The 23,848-nt window shown below is 47.5% G+C and overlaps 2 protein-coding genes and 1 long non-coding RNA gene across 4 annotated transcripts; 2 read left to right on the top strand and 1 right to left on the bottom strand.

Moving 5' to 3' along the window:
• Nucleotides 1–3,063: 3,063 nt before the first annotated feature.
• LOC109740675 (uncharacterized) lies at nt 3,064–4,869 on the top strand. Its single transcript, XM_020299729.4, has one exon. It carries the CDS (start codon nt 3,540–3,542, stop codon nt 4,548–4,550), a length of 1,011 nt encoding a protein of 336 aa, XP_020155318.1. The 5' UTR covers nt 3,064–3,539; the 3' UTR covers nt 4,551–4,869.
• A 4,305-nt stretch (nt 4,870–9,174) lies between these two features.
• Nucleotides 9,175–14,902, top strand: LOC109740671 (5'-3' exoribonuclease 3). Of its 2 annotated transcripts, XM_040390716.3 has the most exons (21): nt 9,175–9,325; nt 9,456–9,760; nt 9,865–9,943; nt 10,053–10,129; nt 10,212–10,403; nt 10,734–10,853; nt 10,963–11,067; nt 11,139–11,297; nt 11,387–11,464; nt 11,552–11,662; nt 11,742–11,882; nt 12,087–12,182; nt 12,245–12,331; nt 12,477–12,547; nt 12,800–13,014; nt 13,109–13,149; nt 13,499–13,573; nt 13,695–13,828; nt 13,918–14,028; nt 14,103–14,223; nt 14,294–14,902. In XM_040390716.3, the coding sequence occupies exons 2-21, from the start codon at nt 9,488–9,490 to the stop codon at nt 14,714–14,716; spliced, it is 2,709 nt and encodes a 902-aa protein (XP_040246650.1). In that variant the 5' UTR covers nt 9,175–9,325; nt 9,456–9,487; the 3' UTR covers nt 14,717–14,902. The 2 variants fall into 2 exon arrangements, with proteins under 2 accessions (XP_040246650.1, XP_020155312.1); XM_020299723.4 differs by having other exon boundaries at nt 9,221–9,760; nt 14,148–14,223.
• Nucleotides 9,901–14,592, bottom strand: LOC120965244 (uncharacterized). The gene is made up of 4 exons (XR_005757824.3): nt 14,342–14,592; nt 13,941–14,215; nt 13,675–13,767; nt 9,901–10,383 (listed from the first exon to the last, which is right to left on the bottom strand). It is a non-coding gene; the product is annotated as an uncharacterized lncRNA (long non-coding RNA).
• Nucleotides 14,903–23,848: the final 8,946 nt, after the last annotated feature.

The following is a 23,848-nucleotide window of genomic DNA, read 5'->3' as shown; positions in this document are numbered from 1 at the left end:
CGACTCGAATGATGAAGAGGTCGTTGGCATCATGAAGAATCTGCTTTTCAACATCATTCATGGCGTTCCTGTCAACTACCATGATTTCTTCATGAGGACTCTGGCCAATGTTGCATTACCTCCATTTGAGTTGAAGCCTTACGCTCCTTGGATTATGAGATTCCTCAGAACAAGGTCTTCACTCAACTACAAGGTTGACTTTCAAAATCATCTCAGCTACTTGCCCCCCATTGAAGTCTTCAAACGGACATTTTCCTCAGCTGATGAAAAGGGCAAGGCCACTGCTGTTATTGATGAAGGCATTCGTCCATTGGATGGTCAGTTCCGCAAAGCTGCATCCTACTCCACAAATGATGACTCTGCCACTCATGACTCTGCCGCCAATGCTTCAAAGTAAAATCCTCAAGCCACAGCTCCAAGGGTGATGACTGATCGTGAGCTTCTCCTCAGTCTTCACCAGAAGGTCGATCGCAACCACAAATGGGTTAAACGTCAGTTTGGTTCAATTCTTCACAACATGACTGCGACACACAATGCAGTGAAGAAGAACCACTACTACCTCCATGAAGTCTTCGGTCGCACCTGGGTTGTTCTGTCTCATCTTTATGGTGAAGAAGATCTTAAGAAAATGGGTCTCACGCAGGACTTTGACTGGTTTCAACCACCAGCAAAGAAATTCAAGAAAGTCAAAGTTCCTTCCTTGGTTGCAAGCTCATATTCTTCAGCGCGCGGCACTGATGAGCATGAAGATTTGGACGACACTGCGGCAGGCCCTACTACAACAACCGACCCCAACAACGCTGACGCTCCTCCATCAACATGGTATTCTTCAGGGGCGTTAGTCCTCATTTTTCGATCCTTTTGGTCATTTGATGACAAAGCGGGAGAAATTTGAGTTAGCCTTCAAGCGGATCTCTCTATATATGGGCGTTTTTTTGCTAAGTTACAACTCTCGTTCTTTTGATGACTTTGTTGGATCGAGTTGTAAACTTAAACCCGATGGTGGTATGATACTTTTGTTGTGTTCTTCTGCATGCTTATTCCTATTTTATGTTAATGCACGCATGCTAAATTACATCAGTCACCATATTTCATCATGCATTTCAAATTCTTCATATCATATGTTAAATGCGTGTATGAATTACAAGATATAGGGGGAGATCTCCATGATTCTACTCTTCAAATGTGCATTGCTTCAAAAGCAAATTCCTCACTATGCACATCTCCAGGGGGAGTTCTTCTATATCTTACAATAAAATTCCTCAATATCAGTATTTACACTTCATATGTTTATCCCCGTTGAAAACTTAACCTATATTGTCATCAATCACCAAAAAGGGGGAGATTGTAAGTGCATCTAGTGCCCCTTAGTGATTTTGGTGTATTGAAGACTTATAGATTAAGGGACTAATGTGTTTGTGAGTGTACACAGGTCTATAAGTCTATGAGGAGTTTGATATTTACAGAGAAAGTCGACCCCTAAAAATGATTATCTTCAACTGAAGACTTTGGATTTCTGAAGACTTTGAAAGTGAAGAAATTGATGTGACCGAGAAGACTTGGATTTCGCGCGAGGAACATGAAGCGTGAAGACTTTTGTTTTCATAGTTTCATTTTCTCTTTCTTGAGTCATAGGAAACACCGTACTGTTAAAGGGGGTCGAGGAAAAACTAAGGAAAGTTTCCAAGTGACACTCATCTCAAAATCCTACACCTACCCAATCCTTTCGAGTGAAGCCACTGGAAATCTCATACAGTTCAGTCAATTTCTTCAGTGACAGAGATGAAGTTCTTCTGGTCTCTGAGGAATTTGTTCTGGCTGAGGAGTTAGGAATTCGCCAGTGCGGATTGCCTACAAGTGAGGAACATGATAGCCCTGAGGAATTTGATAGTCAAATTTCCGACCGTTTCTGTACTATGCGCCAGCTGTCCCAAAATATCTACCCACCTAACGGTCATATCATTGAAAGGCATTTATGTCTTATCATGTCGGGCTGCTCCCTAGGCTATAAATAGCCGCCCCCTACAACCACTAGCTGGTTGGCTGCTCCGAGAGAAACTGACACTTGTCATTGAGAGCATCCCATCCTTTAAGGACTTTGAGCGAAAATCATCAAGTGAGGAAAACCCAAACCCAAACACCTACAAACCCAAAGTGATTGAGCATCACTGAAGAGATTGATCCTGCGTGGATCCGACGCTTGTTATCTTTGAAGACTGTGCATCTTCCAGGCGGTTAGGCGTCATGGTCTAGAGCATCCAAGAAGAAATTGTGGATCGCCGAGTGACCGAGTTTGTGAAGGTTTGGAAGTCACCTGAAAGACTTACCACGAGTGATTGGACGAGGTCTCTGTGACCTTAGTTCAAGGAGAATACGGTGAGGACTGTGTGTCCGGAGGTTTAAATACCTAGCCGCTCCAACCAGACGTACAACTGTCACAGCAGTTGGAACTGGTGTACCAAATCATTGTCTTCACCAAGCCAACTGGTTCTATTTCCTCAACTCTTCCATTTCCTCATTACTGTGTTGTGTACTTGTTCATATCTATTTGAAGACTTTGAGTGAAGACTTTCTCAATTTCCTCAGTTCAATTTCTTCAGTCTGTTTGTCTTCTTCCTGTTTATCCTGTGTTTACGCTTTCTGTACTCCGTGCTTGTTTTCATTTCATCATGATGACCATGCTTATGTTCTGTTATGTTTGCATCTGAGTACTTATTCCGCTGCAAGTAGTTCTTCGCTAAGGAATTTCCTTACCCTGAAATTCTCAGTGAAGAATTTATAAAAATCGCCTATTCACCCCCCTCTAGTCGACTTAACGCACTTCCATGACCAGCGCGACAGTCTTGGCATTGAATCCCGCGGGACCGAGGCGATGAGGACGACGAAGGCGGCGAGTCACTGACTCGGCGGGCCCACTCCTTTTCGCGCCAAAAACGTTTCCCCCGGCGACCCTGGGCGCCCCCAGCGCGCCGGGTTCGGCCTGGGTCCGCCGGTGCCAAAATCGGCCCGAACCGGCGAAAACTGTGCTTTTGGAGGCATGACTGGACCGAACCGGTGACGCAAAAGGGCCTTTGGAGGGCATGTTGGGGGTGCGGCTGGAGATGCTCTTATCCTCCTCAGACGCTATACCGAGGATTGGTTATTTAGAGATGGCCTAAGCTGCAACCTATCGCTGTCCTCGTGGCCCAACCCACCCTATCATCCTTTTTGAAGAAGAAGAAAAATATCTTGTCCGTCCTGCAACTACCACAACCACATCCACCTAACGCCAGTCGGACCAACCAAAACACACAAACGCCCAAGAAATAGCACGCCGTGCCCCCTCCTCCTCCCCCATCGACCCGAGCTCCAACAAAATCAACCATACATCTCCACATGTCCATCCAGAGCTAGCTCTAGCTGACGCAGTGTGATATTTTTGCGCTTGCGCCATTAATCAATCACCCAGTCCCGAGCTCAAGCTCACGGCGACGACGACGTCGCGCGCGTGTCCAGCTCAGAGCCGTTATTTATAGGAGGGTCTCATCTGCCGCGCAGCCATGTCTTCTTCCCCCAATAGCGACGACAACGGCAAGAAGAACCCGCTGGACGCCATGGGCGCCTTCTTCTCGGCGCAGGTGAACCGCCGCAAGCTGGTGACCACGCAGAAGCTGGCCATGTCCGAGCGCTGCACCTCCTGCGGCGACGAGTTTCCCGGCTGCGCCCACCGCCCCGCCGACCGCAAGACGTGGATGGCGGAGCTGGGGCCCGACCGCCTGCGCGTGCACCAGGTGGTGTGGCCGGGCACCCACGACTCGGCCACCAACAAGATCGGCATCCCCTTCATCACCCGCCCCTTCGCGCAGTGCCAGTCGCTCTCCGTCTACCACCAGCTCGCCCTCGGCTGCCGCCTCCTCGACGTCCGCGTGCAGGAGGAGCGCCGCGTCTGCCACGGCGTGCTCGCCACCTATTCCGTCGACGTCGTGCTCGACGACGTGCTGCGCTTCCTGGCCGAGACCCAGTCGGAGGTCCTGGTGCTGGAGATCCGCACCGAGTTCGGCCGCGAGGACCCGCCGGACTTCGCCAAGTACCTGGTGGAGCGGCTCGGGGAGCACCTGATCCCGCAGGACGAGGCGGTGTTCGGCAAGACGGTGGCGGAGCTGCTCCCGAGGCGGGTGATCTGCGTGTGGAAGCCGCGCAAGTCGCCGGCGCCCGGGCGCGGCGAGCCGCTGTGGAGCTCCGGCTACCTGCGGGACAACTGGATCGACACGGACCTGCCGGAGACCAAGTACGAGAGCAACCTCAAGTTCCTGGGCCAGCAGCCGCCGGCGAGGGACCGGCGGTACCTGTACCGGGTGGAGAACACGGTGACGCCGCAGGCCGACAACCCGGTGGTGTGCGTGCGGCCCGTCACGAACCGCATCCGCGGCTACGCGCGCAGCTTCATCGCCGAGGCCTTCGCCAAGGGCCTCGGCGACCGGCTCCAGGTCTTCTCCACCGACTTCATCGACGGCGACTTCGTCGACGCCTGCGCCGGCGTCACCAAGGCCCGCGTCGACGGCACCGCGTGAGATCAACGGCGTGCATGGCCTTGTGTAGTAATTAGAGGTGTGGCCGCGCGCGATTAGAGGGGTTCGTTTGTTGGTCCTTCGGGTTGTCTTTCCTTCTTTTCGTGGTTTGCAGAGGAGAGCAGAGCAGGGGAGCAGAAGCAGAGTGTCTGAGTGTGGGTCCGGGTGGGGATTATTTACTTACAGGTAAATCTGGGACACCATGGATTAATGGTGTTGATGTTCGTGCGTGATGTTTTGTACTGTACTAGTGGATTGGGGGTCTGTAAATACAGTGGCGAATTGCATGTGCAAGGGAATAAGCAAAACTGTTTGATGTGAATTGTTCGTTCATCTCAGCAGAGAAAAGTTTTCATGCAAATAGCCACTGCTAGTAGGATAGTTAATTCCTCCAAAAAAAACCTTGATTATGTATGTAATATTATCCAGGATGGTTTTCATTAACTCTCAGAAAAAGAAAAAGGGAAATACTTTCAGGGTGGCTTTCAACTGGCCGCAATGTTCTCTGCTGCTGTTACCATCGAAGTTACTTGCGATCAAGGCAAGCGTCACGGTCGAGCATTTATTCGACAGTGGACAGCTTCTTTCTACACTAACATCACATCAGGTCTATTTACAAAAAAATAAAAATAAAAATCACAACAGGTCATTTTAAACTTTTATCTTTTGCCAGTTTGATTTTTTAAAGAAGGTAACAAAGTTAGTATTGTATTTGCGTGCATTTGCTACGCCTTTGCTATTTGCAAGCTGCCTGAAAATACAGCTTGCAATCGGTCGATTTGGGAAGGGAGAAGATGGCAAGGTGTTGCCAGGGACGATGCGGCATCGTCGATGAAGGAAAGTTGGCGGTCGATGGTGCGTGGAAGACCCATTAGTGTAGGGAAGGCGGGGCGGTGAGGCACCGGCCACGATGGTGGGGAGGAAGGCGGGGAGGAAGGAGAAGATATGGCGAGTGACACGAGGGAGAAGTTGAAGCAATCTGAGTTTTCACACAACTATCAACAGAGGTCCAAATTTGTGTGCTGGGTGGAACTACATGCTGAATATACTACTCCCAGAAAAGATACCATCACACATGTGGCGAAGCTGCACCAACAACTTTGCTGGACACGAGCCACATGGCGTCCACTCGAACATGTCCTAGTCAATCACCCGATTAGGGTCTTTTCCCGTTATTAATTCTTTCTTATCCACGGCGAGCGCGACGCGGCAACCAACACGAAATAATCAGCAAGCTTGATCAACGTGGCATACGCGCCGTCGCCGGTGCCGGCTGGAATCGTAGGAAGGCGGTGTACGGGCCAGAGGCCGAAGTGTCGAAGCCCACTTCTGACTGAAAGCCTTTTTCACCTCAAGAAAAAGAAAAATCTACAAACGAGAGCTATGTCTCGCATTAAGCGAATTATTTTTTTATGAATCCATACTTACCAGTGAACGGTTTTTGGTATAAGATAAACTTAAATGGGGCTGGTCATATATTACTCCCAAGTGAACACGGTTTTTCTTTTTTTGCAGGAAAAATATTTATAACCCATAGATGCTGGTCACCAGTCATCCAAAGAGCGCATTCATACCCATAACATTACGTATGAGTCCAGCACCTAGTTCCACACCCAGTGATCTCTCGTAATATGATACTCTTTTGACCCACATCTGTATATCTACTTGAAACAGGTTTACACCATCATCCATAAGCGAGGACTGTTTGTGGCAGCGGCTGCTCTTTGTGGCGGTCGTGGGGCGCCTATGGGTGTCAGTTTTCCCTTGTCTTGTGAACCTTCGTGGTGGCGGAGTGCCTTAAACCGAGGGGATAGGCCCCTGGCCCGACATCGGAGGCGGTGTGGTGCGAGTTCGACGGAGCACCGGCTCTGGGCTGCTGGCTGAGAGCATCTCCAGCCGTTGGCCTCCCAGGCGGCGATTTTACGCGCCCCTAGAGGCGAGTCGGCGCTAAAATCGGCGCGGGGGAGCGGGTTCCCAGCCGCTCGTCCCAGGGTCGCCCCCAGACGCGGATTTATTTAGAAAAAACCAAATTCGGCAAAGTTCGGCTAAATTCGGCAAACTTGACATAATTTTGGACATGTTCGGCGTTACATAAGTTATTTAAAAAAACAACTATGGGGTGAAGAAGTCGTTGAGCGCGGCGAAGTCGCCTACGTCGCCGCCGTCCTCGTCATCGTCGGCGGCCTTCTCCTTGATGGCACCCCTGCTGGACCCCTGCCCGGCGTCTCCATGGTGGACCGGTGGCGGCGGCACGTCGTCATCGTCGCTGTCGTCGAGGACGACCACGCCTCCCTCGTCCCGGCCACGACGCCGAGCTTCAAAGCGCTCAAAGGCGAGGATCTGGTGCTGCAGCTCCGTCTGCGCCCAGTCGTCGCGCGCCCACTTCAGGGCCGCCGCGTCGTCGAGCTCCTCCTCCTTGACGCCGCCGGCGAGCCCAGGCTCCGTCTTGACGGCGCCGAGCCCCGGCTTCGTCTTTGGCTTGACGTAGCGCGGAGGTGCCGAGGAGGGGGCGCACCTGCCACCCTCGTTGATGACGATGCCGGCGATGCGGGTGCGCCAGCCGAGCGGCGTCTCCGCGGCGGGCTCGGCCTTGACGCCGAACAGCGCCGGCGAGCGAAGAGTGGGAGGAGGAGCGGGAGGACGACTGAGAGGAGGAAGAGGAGGAGGAGCCGAACCTCCTGGGCGCCCATGGCCTGGCGCTCCGGCGGGGGGGGGGGGGGGGGGGCAGGGCGGCCGCGGCAGGGTATGCCAGCGGCGGGTCATCGCTGCCCTCGAGGTACGCCAGCACCTCGTGGAGTGTGCGGCGGGGACGCCCCACCAGACGCGGCGGCCGTCACTGTTCTTGATGCCGCCCACCACCGGCGCCCCGTTCGTGGACGCCAGCCGCTGCGCCTGTCGGCGCTGGAAGTACTCCGTCCACGCCTCGTGGTTGTCGGCGGCGTACTGGGGAAGGGCGCGCTGCCCGTCCGTCAGGGACGAACGCACGCGGTCGACCTCGGCAGCGAAGATGCAGGGGCGAGCGTCGACATCGGGCACCGGGGGGATAGGGACGCCCCCGTTGCTGAGCCTCCATCCCGTCGGGCCGGCGCGCATGTCCGGCAGCGCCGGGATGTTGGCCTCGAACAGGAGCCACGCCTCCCACTCTTGGAACGAGCGGCGGCCGAAGCCGTTGGCCGCCGCGGCGTTGCCGGGGAAGCATTCGGCCATCGGGAAGGGAAGGGAAGGAAAAGGAGATAGGCGACACTCGGCAGCGGACGAGAGAGAGGCAGGGATCGGCGGCGGGTTTTGGCTCGGGCTGGTGTGGCCAGCGACGAGGGGGAGCCGCTGGTTTTATAGCCCGCGCCGTGTGTACGCGTGGCGGGAAAGGAGTCGTCGCCGCGCCGCCCGTGAGGAATCAATGGCAAGGCTGACCGGCGGCAGCCTTGCCATTGATTCCCCGCGGGAAACCGAGGCGTTCTGGGGAAAGACGAGGCGTCGTGTCGCTGACGCGGCTGGCCCGCGGCTCTTTCGTGCTAAAACCGCTCGCCCCGGCGTCCCCGGGCGCCCTCCAGCGTGCTGGGTTCGGCCTAGGTCCGCCGGCGCCAGTTTCGGCCCAAACTAGTGAAAAACAGACTCCTGGGGATGCGACTGGGCCGATTTTTCGTTGCCGGTGTGGAAAAAACATCTGGGGAGGGCTTGTTGGGGGCACGGCTGGAGATGCTCTGAGGACTCGGTTTTCTATTTGCTGGTATGGGCTCGGGTCGATGATTTCTGTGTGGATGCCGGAGCGGCCTCTTCTAGTTGGTGATTTTGGTGTTGTTGTCGCTGGTCGTGTGGAAGGCAGTAGTATGACGGACGACGGTCCCAGTGCGGGCGGCTCCTTGGAAGCGTTGAGAGCCGGCGACGCAATGAACTGTCCTCACGATAATCCGGTGATGGCGGTTTTTTGCGTTGCTCCGGACGAAAGTTTAGCCTGGCTTTATTGGTGGTCGGTGACAAGCATGCTCTCCCGCGTTGTTTCCATCTTGATGACATTGTTGTGGAGTATTGAACCGTCTTCGTCTTCCAGGTGAAAACCCAGATCAATTCTTGATCAAATGATGGCGGCGTTCCTTGACATAATTTTCCTCATTCCGGGCCATCGGGAAAAAAATTACTCTCACTCCGGGTCCCTTTGTTTTGCTTTCATATACAAGCATGTAAGTTTTTCTGTGTGGAAAAAGCATAGTTATGTAAGTTTAGCGTGTCAAATAGTTTGTTTTTTGATAATTATAAGTTATAGAATCAATTGTAGTATTTTTTAGAAAAGGAGTATCACCCCATACACTCCATTGCAGGCAACGATAATAATAATTTGTCAACGGTGCGACCTTTCTTGTGCAAACATGTTGTTTCTCTCTCTCTCTCTCTCTCTCTCTCTCTCTCTCTCTCTCTCTCTCTCTTGTTCCAGCAGTATGCCTAAACCTCGGGATTTTCCATATGAATTTTTCAGTATGCCTAAAACAAAAAGAAAAAGAAAGAACCCACTAAAACAAGCAGGAGCGAAGGTACGCCTCTGGAATTTTATTATCAGAAATGATAGGAGCTTTCGTGCAAACATGTCTGATTTGCTGTATGCGGATTACCTAGTACTGTGCAGCTTATTCTATTCAGCATGTAATCATGGCGGGAGCATTGACTTGACCTGGCTTCAGGAGGTGTATCCTCTGCCTTTAGGCTTTAGCAATAGCAGGTACTCTTCGTGGAAAGTCTTGAGAAGCATGGTGGAAAGTCGACTCAGCAAAGCATCCAAAGAAAAGGTAGTCGCCAAAGATAGCTAAATATCTCAAGCTAGATTAGCAACCGATCTGTTGCGACCTGCTCCCAGCTAAATATCCCAAGATTTGTTGGGTGTCTGGCCCAGTTATGAAATTCATCACTCTCTCCCAGATGCCAAGATTCTACTGTACTAGCTAGAGGCCATGGGAATACCTTCCTTCTTCAGCTGGCTCGTGGGCAAGTACCCAAAAATCGTCGGCACCATCATCGACGTCTACTCTGCCTCGTCATCGGAGGAGGACGAGGAGGAAGAAAAAGAAGAAGAGGAGGAAGAGAAGGGGGAAGAAGAAGAGGTTGAAGAAGATGATGATGATGAAGAGGATGAAGATGATGATGAAGAAGAGATCATCTACGACAACCTCTACCTCGACATGAATGAAATCATCCACAAATGCTTCCGCCTCAACAACGGGCTGGTAATAAGCACCTCAACCCATGACGATTTGCATGCAATCTACCCGGTGTCTGTTGATTCTCTTGAACTCTTGACCTGGCCTTAATTTCACTGGCATTTGCGCAGGTGTACAATTGGTTTTTCGCTTACTTGGATCGCCTGTTTCGCATCGTCAGGCCAAGGAGGCTCCTTTACTTGGCAGTAGGTCCGTACATATTATATACATGGATCGATCCCTAGTACACACAAAAATGGCTTCTCTTGATTCCTCTTTCCCATGATATGCATCATCCACCTACAAATTCCAACCGCAGATGGCGTCGCCCCTATGTCCAAGATGACCAAGCTGCGACAGACGTACTTCAAAACTGCCAAGTATCGTGCAGACTCGGTGAGCCCTCAAGTCTATTTCATTTCATTCCCTCGACAAGGTAACTGTTTATCATAAAATTCACAATGCATATATGCACCAGGAGGCTGAAGCGATTCTCTTGACGGAGATATTCAGAGCTCAGGGGAAAGAGGTGATGCCCCGAGATACGTACGAGCTTGAGAATCCTGTTGTCAAGATGCCGGGGACGGAATTCATGGAGAAGATATCAGCAGCGCTGGAGTACTTCATCCGCGAACGGTTGAATACGGACCCTGAATGGAAAGACATCAAGGTTTGCACTTATTTTTTAACAAGCAAATGGAGTTCATGTTCATCTCAACTGTTTAGCCTGCAGTTTTTTGGTGGTGGGGGTGAAATAGACTACTATTTCCCATATGTTACATAAATAATAACTCCACTCTAATTGTTATTTTTCACAAATATACCTCTAGCACACTGAAACTGTGATTGCGGCCCCATCTAAATACTCTGTTCCATCTTGACAGTATTAAGATTTTTGGATCACTGTAAAGCATGTATCTTAGGGGCTGTGGGAACTTGCTGAATTTGTCCAGGTTGGTCATTGTTGATGAGTTCACAGTTGATCTTTTTTTTACTGAAGGTAATACTTTCTGATGCAAATGTTCCTGGAGAAGGGGAGCACAAGATCATGTCTTTCATTCGCGCGCAACGAAGCATGGAAAACTATGATCCGAACACCCGCCATTGTCTGCATGGGCATGTATGAACTTTAACCGCAGGACGCACTTGATTATCTCAATCGAACACAATGTTTGAGATGTTCACTACTGCCTAGTTATGTTACAGTTAACTCTGAAGAATTATCACAGGATGCAGATCTGATCATGCTCGCGTTGGCATCTCACGAAGTCCACATTTCAATTTTGCGGGAGTTCGATAATCCAAATGGCAGGATACCCGCGAGATTTTATCAGGTCTATTCCCCTGAAATAATATTACCAAAAGGTTCACATTTTGACTATAGGAATAACACCTCCTTTTGCAGTTTGTGGACATATGGATTCTGAGAGAGTACTTGGAGCTTGAAATGAAGACACCAGGTTGCAAACAAGATACCGAGAGACTAATAGATGACTTTATCTTTATTTGTTTCTTGACAGGAAACGATTTCATTCCACAGATTCCTTCACTAGAGATAAATGAAGTACGTATATTGTATGTTGTTAGATTCTAGTAATAATTTAACATATTCATTGCTGTGATTGTTCCTCTGATCTATGTTCGATGTGACAGTTTGCAGTTGATCTTCTCATTGAAGTGTACAAAACAACCTTCAACAAAATGGGGGGCTATATGGTCAACACAGACAAAGTACCTGGAGAATTTCTGCCTTTTTACTTTCATCGATGATTAGCCATTGGGTTGTAGTTTATGTGATTTTGCTTCTATGGGAAACAGATCAAAGATAAATACGGTGCGTATCTGGAAGTCTCAAGGTTAGAGAAGTTCTTTCATGAACTGTCCTTGTGCGAAGAGAAAATTTTACTCAAAAGATATGAACTGCAAGAGGTATGTTATCATCCTTGTCAGTAGTGCGCGCTAGTGCCAATTAGCATTTACATATGCTTTGTTATTGAGTTATCTGCAGAAGTTACTGCGCAAGATACAGAGTGAAGCTGCAGTAAAGGAATGGGCCAAGGGAGAGGACAGGGGAGAGAAGAAAACATCATTTGCTCAACAATTTTTTTATCCTGTAGAGACTTCCCTTGAAAGAAAGTCTGACGATGTGGTAAGGATTAGTTAGCTAAAAAAAGTTGTGTAGTGGTCTCGTTGGTTTTTCTAGTCAGGAAGAACATCCCGAGTTCAAGTCATTTTTGACACACAAGGCAGTACTTCTACTTGCATCCCTAACGAGTCTAATGAATGGGAGTTCTCTTTATTTCTGCTACAAATTAAGGAATGCTTGAACTTCTGATTGATTCCCTATTATCAGGTCCGAAAGAATACCAGGGAGCTATGGAGAACTGTGAGCGATATTTTCTGTAATAAGGATGACCTTTTTAAAAATGGAGCCTGCAAACAAGACAAGGTTAGTGGCGTATATTGCTAGAGATATTTCTTGGTGTGCAGTTTCTCATGTATCTATTGCAGATAAGACCAGGATGGAAATCCCGGTTCTACAGAGAGAAGTTTGGTGCCGAAACTTCTAAAGAAGTTGGAAGGCTGCAGACAGAAATGGTTGTGGTTTCCCTTGTTTCTTCGTGCAAATGGAGTCTCATGAGGCTGGCCATGGGAAATTTAGATTGATATAATCTGTTTCTTTTTTTCTTACTGACTTGAATTATTTATTTTGCGGGTTGAACACTTCTCATATGTAATTTAGGTTCAGAAGTATTTAGAAGGATTATGCTGGATGCTTCAATGCTATTTTTATGAAGTTCCTTCATGGACTTGGTATGAACAAAACATATATAAATTGTACAATTTTTGTCTATATGTTTCCTTACACTCCGTAATTTCATGGCTCTGAGTTGTTATTATGACTTTTGTCCCAAGGACCACTAGCTTTCACAGTATTTCTATGCTAGTGATATCTGACAGCTCCAGTACATATGTGCAAGAAAAACGTTTCCATTCTATGTCCATATGTTTTATGGTACCCCCGCAAAAAAAAAGTCTTATGGTAGAATATCTGTGTTCTTGCAGGTGCTACCCATTCTATTATGCTCCTTTTGCATCGGATTTCAAATGTCTGTCTCAATTCAACATATCTTTCACCGTGGACAAACCACTAAGACCATTTGATCAGCTCATGGCAGTTTTGCCACCACAAAAGAATGTTTTGTCATGTGCCCTTCCAAAATGTTACAGCAAATTAATAGGCTGTGAAGAATCTAAAATACAAATGTCCCATCCAACAGGTATTTAAGTAAATCCACCAAGTATGTTTGTCATTCTTAGTTCATACCATAGATTGTTGGCGTGCTTATGTAGATGCAATTATTTTGTCAACAGAGTTCGAGATTGATCCAGATGGCAGACGTTTCTTGTCACAAGTAAGTTATCCGTTCACATGTCCATTAGGGAAACTGAATCAGTTTATACTTTCAACTTAAACTGATCAAGTGTTGATGTGCTTAGGATGACACCCCTTAGGTCCCGCTTGGAGTCGGTCTAACTATTTACACTTGTATTTATTTTACACGTGTATATTACCGGCCATTTGTGATTTCCACCTGAAAAAATAAACGGCCGATGAAGGCGTGTATATTTTACAGACGTATAGCGCTCGGAAACGAGAATCCAATCAGGCCCTTAGGTGCTAGGTTATGCAAAAAGGACTCTGATGCTAACTTTCAATGAATAAATAAATTGTACTAATTTTCAACTTATAAATTGTTTCAGGGTATTGCAAAGTTACCATTCATAGACAAGGAACTGCTGCTTTCAGCTACCAAAATGGTAGAGAAAGATCTAACGGTAATAGAACCGCCCGCCATCTTATTATCTTCTACTACCAATGTACACTAACTTAAAACTACTGTTGCGTAAATCATAAGTCAAAAGGCATTGGTATTTACCTTGTTAACACATACATTAGGAGGATGAGATGGCACGGAATAATGCTCGGCAGGAGAGGATCTTCCTGAGGAACTCGCAGAGTCTGGCAAATACTGCAGCATTTGTGGCAACAATTTCAGACAATGCACAGAAAAAGCTTTGGATAGACACTAGGTGCTTGAATTCTGAACTGAACTTAGTGAAGTTGAGTACTTTGCTCAGAGCAATACAGAACTGATGCTGAATATTTTGCCTTGGCATAGTGAAATAGGGGGATGGTTCTCACCAGATGAGAAGGAGGTTGAAAGCTCTGCGTTAAGAAAAAATAAGGTTCAACACGCGTGGTCGTGGATAAGAGATCCACACATGACAGTGTAAGTCAGTTTACTCTTGCGCTTATCATATTCATGCATTGGAAGGGATATCTCAATTCGTCGTTTTTCCTCAGTCCTCACATCACATCCCCTGTGTCACTGTGTGAATGTCTCCTCAGATCAGCAATGTTCTTCAACCCTGAGGCAGTGAAGCCGATTTCAAGACTGCTTGACAATGTCATAGTGCCTGACAAGGTAGATTCAGATGAAGTGGTAGCACAAAATTTCGACTGACTTATCTGAACTTATGTATCCACTCCTGCAGACTATAACTGAAGCGGACATTCGGAAGAGGCCGATGTGGCACACGTACCCGGGTCCAAGGCCAAGACGGCCGCATGTCACCCACAAACCAGACACCCATTGGAAGGCGAGCTCGCCGGCGACGCCGAGAGAAGAGCACAAGCTCGCCGGAGAGGGGTGGCTGGGACGGGGGAAGGGAAGCGCCGCTGCCACTGCCGAGACACGGCAGATCGGGCCGAGCGGCTATGGGAGAGGTTCCCAGGGTGCGGACATGGCGCAGAGACAGAGCCGAGGCAGCCGGTTCGACGGCGGTGATGAGTGGGCAGGAGGAGGCGGCGGCGGCGCGGTGAAGAGGCCGGAGACGGAGGGGCGGCCCGTTGGGTTGTGGGCGAGAGGAGGCGGCCGTCGCGGGAGCGGGCCAGCCCGCCGCGGTAGCACGTTTTAATTCATTTGAGGTCCGTTTCGAGCTTCGGGCTGGCCGGAGTATCAAGCGCGAAGCAGAAGATCTAGGGACGAGCCCAAAGCAGAAGTTTCAGGTGCCCATGAGGTCATCGCTCAATTTTTTTAATAGTGTACAATGGATAATATGTTAGTCTTATCTTCAATAAAAAAGCGAGACCATTCCGGACTAGCCTTTGAAGGTATATTTTTATAAAAGAAATCTCTGAGCACATCGGGCCAGCCAAGACTCGCACGCGGGTTGGCTAGTTGCGCTCCTTGCGGGCCTAGCCAAAAGGATGACACCCTGTTTTAAGTCTTAATTATCTTTAATAACTAGCTATTTTAAATAAAAAATGATGCGGCATATTGTGTTTAGAGGTTATCTCTTAATTAAGAGGAGGAAATCCTTTTCACTGATTTCACTTTCCTTCAGTCCGGCATTTTATTTTACATGATACTTGTAATACAACACCACTGTAATGCCTTGAGCCGGACGTGTTGGTGGTTTGGGTCATAATAGGTGCTTTCGCTTTGATGGGGCACACAAACTTCTCATGCAAGAGATAACATTAGTCTAACAATTAAGGATGAGTTTGTCATTGAAGTGGATTATAATAATTGAGCTTATCGAACAATGTAAGTGTATACAGTGAAAGTTGCTTTTGGAGCTCGGCCTCCATGAAGGCCGGTTTTTGAAAAATTCAAAATTCAACAAAATTCATATTATTACATTTCAAAACATTCTAAAAAAAGATGCAGACATAGATAGAGGCATAACACACATGTGTGTAAAGTTTTAGGATAAAATACGTTGAAATAAGGGTTGTGCAAAAAAAACAAATATGTGGCTTTTCAACACATCATACTATTCATCATAAAAGTCCATGAATTTGTTCTTTTTGCACAGACCACAACTCAAAGTATTTCATTCTGAAATTTTACAGAGATACACAACACATCCTTGTGTACCTGTGCATTTTTTTCAGATTTTTTTGAAACCAAAAAGTACAAATTTTCATTTTTCAAAAAATCCGGCCTCCATGGAGGCCGAGCTCCAAAATTCCGTTCTCGTGTATACAGTTCCTATTTTGAGCTTTATTCACAGAACCGCCCAAATACTCGTTGTAAATCTCAAATAATTTAAGAAACCTTTTTTTGTATATACGAACATATTTTGTCTTCAAAACTTTTTTGAATTCATGAACAATATTTGAGCTCGCAAAACTTTTTTTGGATATGTGAACAATATTCGAGTTTGCGAAACTTTTTTTGGATACCTGAACATTTTTCTCGAATACATGAAAATATTCACCATTCATGAACCTTTTTTTGGATAGTTGAATAATACTAGAATTCGCGGAACTTTTTTCTAGATACGAGAGCAAATTTTGCTTTCGCGAACATTTTTGAATTTGCCACTAACATATTTCAAATAAGGTAATTATTTTGAAATCGCAGATATTCTTTGAATTTACAACCATTGTTGGAATTGGATGATATCCCGCGTTGCAGCGGGAATTCATAAGAACATGATATAGGAAAGAAGAAACATTGAATCATACTCCTTCCATTTTAAAATATAAGATCTTTTGGAGATTTCAATACGGACTACATACGGATGTATATAAACATATTTTAGAGTGTAGATTCACTCATTTTGCTTCGTATGTAGTATATATTAAAATCTCTTAATATAATTATGATGATAGCAAACAACACCACGGTAAAGGCATCTCCAACGCCGACAGTTAAACTGCCCGCATACATCCGGACCACTTTTGCCATCCAGCACCCGTATATGTTCACTTAGCAGTCCAGACTTACGAATTACGGTATCCAAGAGAAAAACGGGGGAGGGGGGCTTTGCTGGAGTCTGGACAAGCAATTGACCAATCACATGCATGGTCCCTCTCTTCTCTCTCTCCTCCCAATCGCACATGCATGGTCTCCCTCTCTTCTTTCTCCTCCCAACCTGACACTAAACCATAAATATCCCACCACTCCATGGTCCTGACCTACTTTTTCTCCTCCCAACCGCATGCTTTGTGATTAGTTGGATGACTCCCTCCTGCATCATGTCCGCGGACCATGCCAGGACATAAAAATGGACATATACCGGAGATCCCATTTCACTCAACCTTCGTCCGCCTCCATCCCATAGTTAGCACACCAAGAAAACAAGGGGAAAACCGGCCTACTACAACCCACGCACGCACGTTCGTCCTCCCCTCTATCCCCTCTATTCAATGGGTTTATTTCTTCAAGGTTAATCAAGTCCATGTTTTTTTAGAGAAAGATAGATGGATTGGTGGAAGAGGAGGAATTATTTAACCGTAAATCGAATCGACAATATTGCCTAATGTACAAAAATGTATATGATAGACATGATTGATGTTAAACCATTAGAATGTGTATGCCCTCGTTGCAATGCATGGGCAATTAGCTAGCACTAGTAAATGCACACGTGCAACACACGTTAATATTTAGGCAATATATTAATTGCGCGCGGATATTAGGTATGCTATTATTTGTGTGTTAATTCTGTGATTAGTGCAATGTTTGGTATGATATTAGTTGCATGTTAGGCACGTTGAACGCTCGCCATTGGAGCAGGCTAGGTCGTTGGATTGACTTAGTTTGATGGCCGAGATCAGTTGGATCTGCCCCATTGGGTCTTTTTATATTGGTATAGATATAGATATAGATGAACTTTTTACTTGATATAAATGAGACATAAGAAAAGTTTAAGAAGGTAATGCACCATTAGAAAAGTTCATATGCAATTTTGATTATGTGAAGCACATCTTTCTCGGTTCATCAGTTTACATCTCTGTATAGTGCAATTTTGGTCAAAAATAGGAAACACGGTTGTAATGAAACTAATGTAGCTGTGGTACTACCAGAATCATATTATTGTAACTACAACAACTATATCATGAAGGTCTTGGTTGTACGAGCTAAGCTTGACAGGCAAATAGAAGTAGTGGATTTGAGCATGAGATGTTTGATGGTTTGACCTAGAGAAAGTCAGAGTTGGGTTTTGTAGAAGATCAGAAACCTTCAATATGGGACAAAATTTAGTGATAGCAACTGAGTTGTGAAACTTCAGAACACAAAAAATATCTGAGCTACAAATTGTTAGCTGCAAAGAAACATATATGCATACACAACATCAGCTGATTAAAAACACAATTTATATGATATAAATATACAGATGCAAGATTAAGGTTATGAATGCAATTTGATTGAAGACTAAATGAGCATAGGCAGAAGTTTAACTCCAAATCACCACACAGATTGTCCTAATCTGTCATGCAAAAAACTACAGCTCCAAATAAAAGAGAGGCATGTGTGAAACAAATTTCTTTCAAGTAAATTTTTGCTTATTATACATGATAAAGCAGCGGAGGCACACATGAAAACATTACCCTCCGAGTATACTATCAGGGGTAAAATGTATCTCTTGCTACGAGTTTGTGATGCATTTCCATGGATCGTTTCCTTGGGAAGATATTGACATGCACAACCCGTAAAAACTGCAGGGGATATGGTTAGTGATCAAATAAACAACGGGGAAATTAAATGATCATAGGCAGATGTTTAACTCCAAATCTCCACACGGATTGTCCTAATCTGCCATGCAAAAAGGTGCAACCTAAGAAGAAAACAGAGGCATGTATGCAACAGACTACTTTTCAGTAATTTTTTTTGCTTATTATACGTGACTAGTAGAATGCCCGTGCGTTGCTACGGGCACAATAGAAATATACATGAGCACAAAAGCATAAGTTGTGGGCATCTTTTATCTTGTTCACCAGGCACGGGCACCATACGAAAACATTACCCTCTAAGTATACTATCAGGTCCAAAATGTATCTCTTGCTTTCCCGGGAAAAAAGTATCTCTGGCTATGAGTTTGGGATACATTTCCATGGTCGTTTGCTAGGACAGAACTGACAAGCGCAACCTGTAAAAACACTAGGGGACATGGTCAGTGGTAAAATAAAACCAACAGGGGAGTATCTTGTCGACACGGGTAAAAAAATCTTCATAAACAAACGGACCTGGAACGTTGTGAACTAGGGGTGCTTGATTTTGATCAAATAATTTGTTCAATATGGATTAAAAAGTATGCAGAAGAAAACATGTGAAGGATATTGGCAAGTTGTGCTACTTTCTGCATAAACAAAAAATAATCTAATGAAAGTGTGTATCCAAAGTTCTCTCAGCAAAATCAGTTGTACGTATCAAAATGAATAGATGCGGAGTGTAGTTCGAAGGGATGCAGAGCTGCAGAGCTGCAAAACTGGGAGGGGAGAGGAGCAAATCATGAAGTGGCTAACGCATATCGTATATTGGAATGGACCATAACTTAAGAGGAGCAGATAGAAGAAGGTGGTATCTGCGAGGAGGATGGAGCTACATTTCCATGCGAAGAAAAAGAGTGGGGCTTGACTGATTGAAGTGAAGCCACTGAAGGGAGAGGAATAGAAGAATCTCATTAGCAGGCGTCAAACGATTGGGAAGGACAAATGGAAGGAAAATTGAAGAAGTAACTTTTGATCGTGCCACGTAATGATAAAAATTAATTGCAATCAATGTGCAAGACTGTTTCATTTTCCCGTTCTACGATGTGGTATGGCCGCATGGGAGTACTCATCCATAAATTAATGCGGGTAGAGGCGGCAAAATAGAAATTCTTCCTTAATTAGGTTTAGCATCAGGGAGTTAATATAGAGCCATGTGCACTGAAAGACGGTAGAGGATAGGCTTGTGGGCCCCACATTGCCTAGCCATGTAGCCAGGGCCTGGGCGCATGGCCCCACAACCACCCCTCTGGCACTTCTTTGGTCTAGTGTGGTTCTATTGCTTTCCTCTGGTAACCCAAATATATTTATCATGTTGCATCAAAAAGCAGAAAACTATCATTGACATGGGATTAATCGGTTTGTCCAATGAAAATCAAAGAAAAGTGTGCCAAAATTATTTATAAGTGATATAAATATAGCATGAATATAAAATGATATAGATAAATTTGAGACGTATTAGTAGCTTGCCAGGCGAAGTCTTTGACATACGCATCACAACCCCAACTTTTGAGAAAAGAGAAATCATGACTCATTCCACTTCAAATCTCGTATGGTGTCTTGTCAACAGATTTAGATGATACCCTGTTTAGTGTGGAAGTTGTTGTTTCTATAACATAACCGCCAAATGATAATGTTAGATCCAATTGGCTCATCATTGATCGAAGAGAGAAGTGCATATTTCAACCTTGAACTCATACCTAGTTTGATTTACAACCCCCAACTTCAAAACAGTTAGGACACAACCGTAAAACTGCGATACCATTCAACTTTACCCTCGACATGATTGACAGATGGTTTTGTTGTGACGTGGCACCCGGTCCCACATGTCATGGCAACACATAGCTAAATTGCACACGAAGAGGACAATGATTTCCCTTTCTTCTCCGTGCGAATCGAGGTTCTTTTGGTCCCCACCGCTGCTGGAGATACGCCACCGTGTCGCTGTGGCGGCGAATGATGCCGCCACAGCATGACATGACGCCTCCCCCGAGCTCGTTGCCACACAAGATGTACTTTGATCCTTGCATCAGCAGTCCCATTCTGCAGACAAGCCACGTCCTTGTTGGTCAATCGCTGGTGACCTTTCCCACATGGCCGACAACTCCACTCCACCCCCATCCCTAGCCACGCATGCATCGTCACCTCCTAGTTGCTATGGCACCTCTCCTAGCTTCTCCTTGGGTGAGCCCATTGCCTTTCAGTACTAGGCGCATTAGCTAGCCCGGCGTGAGGCCAAAGTTGTGAGGCATGTCGGGACGTACTGGCGAGCCGCTAACCATACCATCATGGGACCAAGCACCCCAACACCCCCAAATGGAGGAGCTCTGGGCCGGGGAGGAGTTCATGGCATTGACTGCGACCCTACGCAGGCGCAGAAGAGCCCGTGGAGGCGCGTGTGACCTCCGACTTATGCAGATGCGCTTGAGGCAATGTCAAGCTAGGGCAGCGCGAAGAAGACGACATCGCACCGGAGTTGGAGAGGAATGTGGAGACAAAGAGGGGGCATATAGGAGGAAGAAGATGATTATTATATGACATATGGGACCAACAAAATCTGCTAAAAAATTTATGACTCAGATGCAACATCAATGTTGACTAGTCAACCTAGATGCCACGTTATACAAAACCACCGTCCAAGTGTCTTCGGGGGTAAACTGAATGGTGTCGAAAGTTCAGGTTGTGTACTAACTGGTTTTGAAGTTGGGAGTTGTAACTTAAACTAGGGCACGCGTTCAAGATTAAATTATGCACTTCTCTCTTCATCGAACCATATATTCAATAAAGTTCAATTGTATCTTCTGGAAACCCCAGGAGTTTCAGGTGTATCGGTAGGTGTAAGTTGTGGAATAATTCCACAACTCTTTAGATGGTTGCTTAACTCGTGACTCAAATACTCAACTCGGTGATCAGACTCAAAAAACATAATTTTCAAATATTCAAGGAGGATTGTTGCGTCTAGGCGCGGTGAAACCGCACATACAAGTCAAGTTTCACTATCGGGGTGTGGATTCCAAACGAAAAATGGGCATGCATAAAAAAGGACCTTAGAGCAACTCCAACGCGATGATCCATTTCGTTCGCGCGCGTTCGTTTAGGTCGGCGCGGACAGAAAAGTCGGCCCAACGCGTCGACCCAAATGGACACGCGTCCGCTTTTCGTCCGCCTGCCGACCCATTCTCGGCTCATTTTTGAGCCAGATTTGCGTCAGCGCGGACACGAGATGAACGCGCGCACGCTCGCCTTCTCCTCCTCCCGGCCCGTTGGTCGGTGGCAGCCTCCATCATTGCCCTCCATTTTCCCTCAAAACCCTCCCGCCCCCAGCCATCGACAACGACCTCGATGCCGCCGCCGGCCTCGCCTCCCTTGCTTCGTCAGGCATCACAACCGCCCCCTCCGGTAAAGGCAAGCCTCACGCCCCCCACAAGACCGCCGCCGCGCCCAAGCCGAAGAAGAAGCTGACGCCCGAAGAGCGGGCAAGGGAGTCAGCGAAGAGAAAGGGCCGAAGGCACGCGGAGGACGTGAGGGAGGAAGCCATCACGGAGGCCGACATGATGACCGGGGTGGAGATCATGAAGTTGGATCTCAACACTGTGTCGTCAAGGAAGAGGCCGTGGTTCGAGAAGATGCAGGCCGACATGCTCAAGTTCGACGACAAGTGACCTATGGCGTCGAGCGCCATCCTTTTTTGTATCCCGGCTAGTGTGCTGGCATGACCACGGCCGTGATGGCGTGGTCGAACTCCCGCTCCTTTTTGTGTGCTGGCATGTGTGCCGGCCGCTGGCAAGTGCGCCAGCCGAACAGTGTGATGTTTTCTGAAGCTGGCATTGTATGCCGGCGCTGGCATGATGCCGGCATGAACTTCGAGCTACGACATGACCGCTGGCATGAACTATGGCTGCGGGCCTTTTTCATAATTTGCGTGCGGACATAATGGGTCGACACGTTGGGCGCACTGCCGACTCAAATCTCAAATGGGGTGGACGCAGAGCGGGCGGCCGACCCAAACAGACAAAAAACGAACATAAGCTGTTGGTGAACGTAGCAGAAATTCAAAATTTTCTACGCATCACCAAGATCAATCTATGGAGTACTCTAGCAACGAAGGGAAGGGGAGTGCATCTACATACCCTTGTAGATCGCGATGCTGAAGCGTTGCAAGAACGCGGATGAGGGAGTCGTACTCGTAGCGATTCAGATCGCGGTTGATTCCGATCTAAGCACCGAAGAACGGTGCCTCCGCGTTCAACACACGTGCAGCCCGGTGACGTCTCCCACGCCTTGATCCAGCAAGGAGAGAGGGAGAGGTTGGGGAAGACTCCGTCCAGCAGCAGCACGACAGCGTGGTGGTGGTGGAGGAGCGTGGCAATCCCGCAGGGCTTCGCCAAGCACCGCGGGAGAGGAGGAGGGAGATGGGTAGGGCTGCGCCGAAAGAGAGACGTTCTCATGTCTTGGGCAGCCCCAAACCTCAACTATATATAGGGGGGGAGGGGGCTGCGACCCCTCTAGGGTTTCCACCCCAAGGGCTGGCGGCCAGCCCTAGATCCCATCAAGGGGGGCGGCCAAGGGGAGGAGAGGGGGGGGGGCCCACTAGATGGGCCCTAAGGCCCATCTGGACCTAGGGTTTGCCCCCTCCCACTCTCCCATGTGCCTTGGGCCTTGGTGGGGGGGCGCACCAGCCCACCTGGGGCTGGTCCCCTCCCACACTTGGCCCACGCAGCCTTCTGGGGCTGGTGGCCCCACTTGGTGGACCCCCGGGACCCTCCCGGTGGTCCCGGTACATTACCGATAACACCCGAAACTTTTCCGGTGACCAAAACATGACTTCCCATATATAAATCTTTACCTCCGGACCATTCCGGAACTCCTCGTGACGTCTGGGATCTCATCCGGGACTCCGAACAACATTCGGTAACCACGTACATACTTTCCCTATAACCCTAGCGTCATCGAACCTTAAGTGTGTAGACCCTACGGGTTCGGGAACCATGCAGACATGACCGAGACGTTCTCCGGTCAATAACCAACAGCGGGATCTGGATACCCATGTCGGCTCCCACATGTTCCATGATGATCTCATCGGATGAACCACCATGTCGGGGATTCAATCAATCCCGTATGCAATTCCCTTTGTCTATCGATATGTTACTTGCCCGAGATTTGATCGTCGGTATCCCTATACCTTGTTCAATCTCGTTACCGGCAAGTCTCTTTACTCGTTCCGTAACTCACATCATCCCGTGATCAACTCCTTGGTCGCATTGTGCACATTATGATGATGTCCTACCGAGTGGGCCCAGAGATACCTCTCCGTTTACACGGAGTGACAAATCCCAGTCTCGATTCGTGCCAACCCAACAGACACTTTCGGAGATACCTGTAGTGCACCTTTATAGCCACCCAGTTACGTTGTGACGTTTGGTACACCCAAAGCATTCCTACGGTATCCGGGAGTTGCACAATCTCATGGTCTAAGGAAATGATACTTGACATTAGAAAAGCTCTGAGCAAACGAACTACACGATCTTGTGCTAGGCTTAGGATTGGGT

This window comes from Aegilops tauschii, chromosome 5, assembly GCF_002575655.3.
Source record: "Aegilops tauschii subsp. strangulata cultivar AL8/78 chromosome 5, Aet v6.0, whole genome shotgun sequence".
NCBI classification, from domain to species: Eukaryota; Viridiplantae; Streptophyta; class Magnoliopsida; order Poales; family Poaceae; genus Aegilops; species Aegilops tauschii.
Note: the sequence above shows the minus strand (reverse complement) of the source record. Positions and strands in the feature narration are given on the sequence as shown.

Excerpts from the sequence above, each read along its gene's own strand:
- LOC109740675 (XM_020299729.4), top strand. The coding sequence starts at position 3,540 with ATGTCTTCTTCCCCCAATAGCGACGACAACGGCAAGAAGAACCCGCTG.
- LOC109740671 (XM_040390716.3), top strand. The coding sequence starts at position 9,488 with ATGGGAATACCTTCCTTCTTCAGCTGGCTCGTGGGCAAGTACCCAAAA. Across the intron at positions 10,404-10,733 it reads CTGAATGGAAAGACATCAAG|GTAATACTTTCTGATGCAAA; the intron begins GTTTGCACTTAT and ends TTTTTACTGAAG. Across the intron at positions 13,574-13,694 it reads TGGTAGAGAAAGATCTAACG|GAGGATGAGATGGCACGGAA; the intron begins GTAATAGAACCG and ends CACATACATTAG.